Raw genomic sequence first — 5,569 nt, 5'->3', positions numbered from 1 at the left:
GGCGGTAGTCCCCCTGTCCCCCAGTGGGCTTAGTTTAAAGTTTTAAATAAACATCCTAAATTTCAGTCCTGAAGAAATAGGTAGCAACTCACAAAGCTAAGTAATTTGATGGAACGGGGCCATTATTATACTTAAGCATTAGATTTTTAATAGTAACTTACCTATTTCTGAAAACAATGAAAATGTATTGGACACTATTTTAACAAAATAGCTTTGGTATAGAGTTGCCTTTTTTAAACTCATTTTTTTTTTTTTTGCTATTTTTTGAAACCGTATCACAGCATTTACCTTCTTATTTTTGTTTCTTCTAAAGACCTTGTGGGGACAGTAATGACCGCACGTTTCCGATTGCCTGCTGGCAGAACCTACAATGTACGAGCGTCTGAGCTGGCACGAGACAGGCAGCATACAGAGGTGGTTTGCAATATACTTCTCCTGGATAACACTGTACAAGCTTTCAGAGTTAATGTAAGTACAAGATTGTATTTCATTCAGTAAGAATTTCACCTTTTGTCTCCCTTAGATTGTGTACATGTATTTGTTTGCTTCTTTCCACACAACTTTAATGGTCATAACTTTGACCTAGCAGCCAAGATGTGGAAAATGTTGACTCAAACAAGATAACTGATAAAGGTTGATATTATAGTCAAACATGCTTGCACATGGAAATCTCTGTTTGCAGGCTGTGCGCGCAGAGTTGCAACAGGAATAATCTCTCCTTGTTTAGGCCAACAGTTAGTTATTTGCATTTTGATCATGTGTCCTTAATTTGTTATTTCCTGCTCTCTTGATGCCATATATAATGTTTAGTTTAGATATTTTTAATCATATTTGGTGTGTTATTTAATTTCTTTTTGAATGCTATCAGAATGATTTCTTTGCTCCCTTTGCTTTCCTCAAATTGTACTGTATTTTGTTCCTTTGTTTTCTAGCTGTCTTAAGTATGCCAACCTAGTTACAAACTTTTCAGAAAAGTAGGAATGAAGAACAGTGGTACTTCACCTACCAAATATATGGTCAGTCTTATCGGTAAAATTGAGTGTTATAATGGAATCAGTTGTTGAGTATTTGAAAGGCATGAGTTTGGTAGACATGCGTATGTTAAAAAGGTTTATATCAAGCAAATCTAATGACCTTTCAAGCTACAATTACTGAAATAGTAGATAAAAATGAAGCTGTGTACATGTGCATGCGTGTGGGTGTATATATATTTATTTATTTAAACCTCAAACCATTTTATATATATTTATTTAGACCTCAAACTATCTTTAGCAAAGACCTTTGCACAATTAAAGTGAAAGTCACGAAGTGAAAGCTAAAGTACTGTCATAAGCTTAGGAACTTGCAAGAGAGAGAAGAAAAAATTATTTGTAGCATAGCAGAAGGTTAACAGTGGGGTTCCTTCAAGGGCTTGGTGTTCAATATGTATTAATTATCTAGGTCCCAGTGGGGTGGTAAAATTTACAGGTAGCATGAAGACTAGAAACAGGCAGAATTTCTGAGTCGTCCAGGAAGGAATAACATGATGGCAGGAAAGAAAGGGACCTTAGCCTCAGCAGCTGAGAGAAGGATGAAGTGGAGCTGGAGAAGAGCTGCACTCTTGTGAACCTAACTCATACTTGATTGCTTTTCTCTGTTGAAATAACATTTTAGGGAGTTCTAAGCAGAGCAATATTTGGCTTTGAAATAAAAACAGCTGTTCATTTTAGCACCTGGGAAATTATTTGGGATAAAACAGGAAAATCATGAACTGACTGAATATTTTGTTTAAAGTATAGCATAAAAACTTAATTTTAATCTCAGAAATCAAATGGCAATAAATCATCTCCATCTTAAATAACCATTTAGACTAATTTTTTTTATAAAATAAACTCTATTTTAAAGTTTTTTTCATTTTGTGTACTTTTAGAATAAAAATAAGCTATCAGCACTATATTTCTGCTGCTAATCAAGGGAGAATAGTAACAGTTCAGTATAACGTGCAAAGAGCTGCCACAGTCAGAGGGCAGAGGAAACATACTTCCCAGGACAAACAGATTTAGTTTTAATATTATATGCTGGTTAGTTCTCTCTTAGAATTAATTTTAACAACTAAGCATGAGGATTTACTGGTAATGGCCAGAGCCCAGGCACAGTAGCAGCAAATTTTGTGCAAGTTTCTTCTCTCAGCTCTTCCAGTCCCCCAAAATCCTGACTTGTGGCAGCCTATAGGTCTATAAGCACAGACTGCTACTCGAGCAGTCACAAAGCTGAGCCATTTTGTATAAAGGTGAATGCTAGATTAGTGAAAAGGACGCCATGGAACATGGATCATAGATCAGGGCAGTCCAGCCGGTGACTTTACAGTAACGTGGCTTCTAAGAGGTTAGCCTGTGGCCCCTGAGTTCCCACCCTGTGCTACTCACCTTGTTCTCCAGCTGCAGCTGCCACTGTGGAAGTCCCTGGGCTCTTCTTACCTCCTCCAGCTTCCACTGCCTGTCTGTGTCACTGTGGGTGCAGTGGGATGGCCTGTTGGGCTGAGGGAGCCCACAGCCAGGGTTGTCAGGAGGACCCAGGTACCTTGTATGATTTCATAAATTTTGTAGACATTAGGGGTGGAAGGGACCTTGCAAGATCATCGGGTCCAGTCCCCTGCCCAAGGGGCAGGAAGTCAGCTGGGGTTAGATGACTCCAGCAAGATAAGCATCCAAATGCAATGTGAACATGTCCAGACTAGGTGCTTGCACCACTTTGGGGGGAGTCTTCAGGAACCTCACCCAAGCGCCATGAGTTTTGAAATATCCATACCAATGGCCAAGCTAAGGAGTAAGCCAACTCTTAGCATTCTTGGGTACATTTCATCAGGACTCATTAACTTATGGATGTCCAGCCTCTCAAGGTGCTCCCTCACAATGTCTTCGCCGGATCTAGGCATATGGTCACTATACCCTTGTAGTCCAGTGTCCTGTCAGGCAGGGTGGTGATTCCCCTTGGGCTGGTGGAAAACTGACGCAAAGTAATCATTGAGGAGATTAACTTTTTCCTGTGAGTCGGTTGTCAGCTGCCCCAATTGATTCAGCAGGGGTCTAGTGTTGCCCTTATTTTTCTTTTGACTTCCTATGCATCTGAAAAAGGACTTGTTATTGTCTTTGATTCCAGTAGCCAGCCTGAGTTTTTGGTTTTGGCCTTGGCTTTTTTGGTCCGTTCCATACAGGTGTGGGCCAGTGATGCATAGTCCTGCTGAGAGGTGTTACCCATTTTCCAAGTCTTATAGGCTTCTTGCTTAAGATTAAAGAGGTCCATGAGATCCCTATTTAGCCTTTTACGCCTTTTCCTGTGGGCTGGAATGCATTTCCCTTAAGCTGTTAGGATTGCATCCTTAAGGAGCGACCACTTGTCTTGGACTCTCTTCCCTGTCAGATCATGATCTTTTAGGGCCTCGACAACCAACCTTCTGAGCTTCTGAAACTCAGCTTTCCTGAAGTCAAGGATTTCTGCATTGCTGACTGATTTTTGCAAGCTTTGCGATGTATAAAGGTGATCAACTCATGATCACTATTTCCAAGCTTCCCTTCAATCCTCAGGCCACTCACTAGATTGCATGTTTTTTTAATACCTTCCACTTCCATCCCATATCCTGAAGCCGTCTTATGCCATTAGAGGACCTAAGAGTTGTTCCCCTTAATATTTATAACTATGGAAAGGAAAGTGTAGAGATTTCTTGTCCAGCAGAATCCTAGAGCAGGCTAATTGTGGGTGGGAGTGTTGCATGCCTCCTTTCAGTCAAGGGGTTGACTGGCCACAACACTCAGGTTTTTACCTTTTCTCTGAACAGGTGATGAGCAAAATGTTTTCTTGACCCCTCAAAGCCAATGGTACTATTCTCATGTAATAGTTCCTTGGGGAAGATACAAGCTACTACTGCATCCCTTAAGCAGAGTAAAAACTTTCTGGATATGTTCTCTGGCAGTTTTATCAAAGCAGGAGAGGGTAAATACTGTCCTCTAATTATTTTGTAGGTCTCAAATACTTGAGCCTGATGTTGGAGAGCATCTCTTGTGTTGAATGTTTCACTTTACCCTTGGGTGCTCTTAGTCCCCCAAGGGTGAGTGAGAGAACCTCCTTTACAGATCTTTCTAACTGTAGTTTTTGCAATTTCCTGGTATCTGCTGTTAAGGTTTTCCTGTTCTTGTCCTCCAAAGTTAGGTAGATGCATCTTTCTGATGGTCATTAGGTTTGATGTATATTTTTATCCTTTTTTTCTCTTATTCTTGGACAAAGTAGCTGAACAGGTTTACACATTAATAACTTAAGAATGGAGGTATTAATATTTTACTCGCTGGGTTTTTTGTTTTCTTTTTTTAAAGAAAAGTTATCCCTAAACTGCTTTTAAGGAGAAATATAGCAGACTTGTGTTTTATGCAACTCCCATTAGCTGAAAAATGGTAATCAACATAGTATTACAAATGACATCCTAGTGATTTCTTTCATAATGGAAAATGCTTAGTTCTTTGTGCTAAGGTTTGTGGGTCTGTTACACTGGCTACTTCCAATTGCTTGCAGAGGGCAAGACCACATCTGTCAGTCATTTGGCATCAGGGGAGTGCTCTTCTCTCCAACCTTCTTTCCACATTTTATTTTGTCCTGACAGGCAGCCATATTCAACTAGAGACCTTCCTGTTGCAGAGGATTTTCTGAGGAACATTCACATTTTATTTAGGCTAGCAGTTTGATTCAGTAATTTTGTCTAATTCCTAGCTGTGTCCCCACAGGTGCATTGAGTTTTTGGGGACACTGTCTATGAAGCTTTGCTTCTTCTCTTGAAGTGGCTGGTGCCCCTACTTGCCTGTATAAAGCTTTAAAAAGCAGTTTCCTGCTTTACCTCCTTACTCAGTTGGTCGCATTTGAGAGTTCAGCCAGCTCTTTGGGAAGAAATCAATACCCTTTACTAGGAATGGTGGAGATTCTTTTTTTGCATCTTGGTGTGCAGAGGACACCATGACTGCTTGCAGACATTTAACTAAACTCCCTGAAATGCCTCTTTACTTTAAACTCAGTGTGCTTCTGCGCTGAGCCCGGCACACGCCCAGTAGAGCCCTGATTGAATCAGCTGTTAGATGAAAGCTCCAAAAAGCCCTGCAGACATGCCTGATTTATATGGATGCTGCCTAGTCAGGTCAAAGTAATGCGCTGCTGCTTTTAGTAAAGAGTATTATTTGGTGGTTGTTTTTTTTAATGTCTGCAAGCAGCCCATGTGTCTGTTGGGATACTTGTAAGTAAAGATGATGACTCTTGTCCTTCTTTGGAGGCACACTTGAAAATCCTCTTGGGTAATGGATCTGTGGATCTTACTGTGAAGAAAAGAAAAACTTTGTGCTTACCCAAAGTTTTCCTTTCTTTTAATAAGATCCACAGAACTGGGTCATCCAGAATAGAATTGATTCTTGGCATATTTAAAGGCTTGGGGTTATCGTCAAGTTTAAATTGTTATCAAAAAACTGGGTTGCTTTTGATAACACAATTTAAGATCTGCTACACTGCTATATTACAATGTTGTTTGGGGAAGCCGTCTCAACAGGGCACAACTGAA

The 5,569-nt window shown here is 40.2% G+C and overlaps 1 protein-coding gene across 2 annotated transcripts in view; it reads left to right on the top strand.

Annotated features, from left to right (window-relative positions):
* Positions 1-309: 309 nt before the first annotated feature.
* Positions 310-5,569, top strand: part of PTPN4 (protein tyrosine phosphatase, non-receptor type 4) — a 179,377-nt gene continuing 174,117 nt past the window's right edge. For both annotated transcript variants that reach the window (XR_002098532.1, XM_019522616.1), the window contains exon 1: positions 310-468. Coding sequence is in view for 1 of the 2 variants with exons in the window: in XM_019522616.1 (XP_019378161.1) it covers positions 331-468 (138 nt within the window). In the remaining variant the exon portion in view is untranslated. The remainder of the gene's footprint in view (positions 469-5,569) is intronic.

The sequence above is a fragment of the Gavialis gangeticus genome, unplaced genomic scaffold (assembly GCF_001723915.1).
Source record: "Gavialis gangeticus isolate Ggan-Ray unplaced genomic scaffold, GavGan_comp1, whole genome shotgun sequence".
Lineage (NCBI taxonomy): Eukaryota > Metazoa > Chordata > Crocodylia > Gavialidae > Gavialis > Gavialis gangeticus.
The sequence above is the reverse complement of the archived record's forward strand: the minus strand, read 5'-3'. Positions and strand labels throughout refer to the sequence as shown.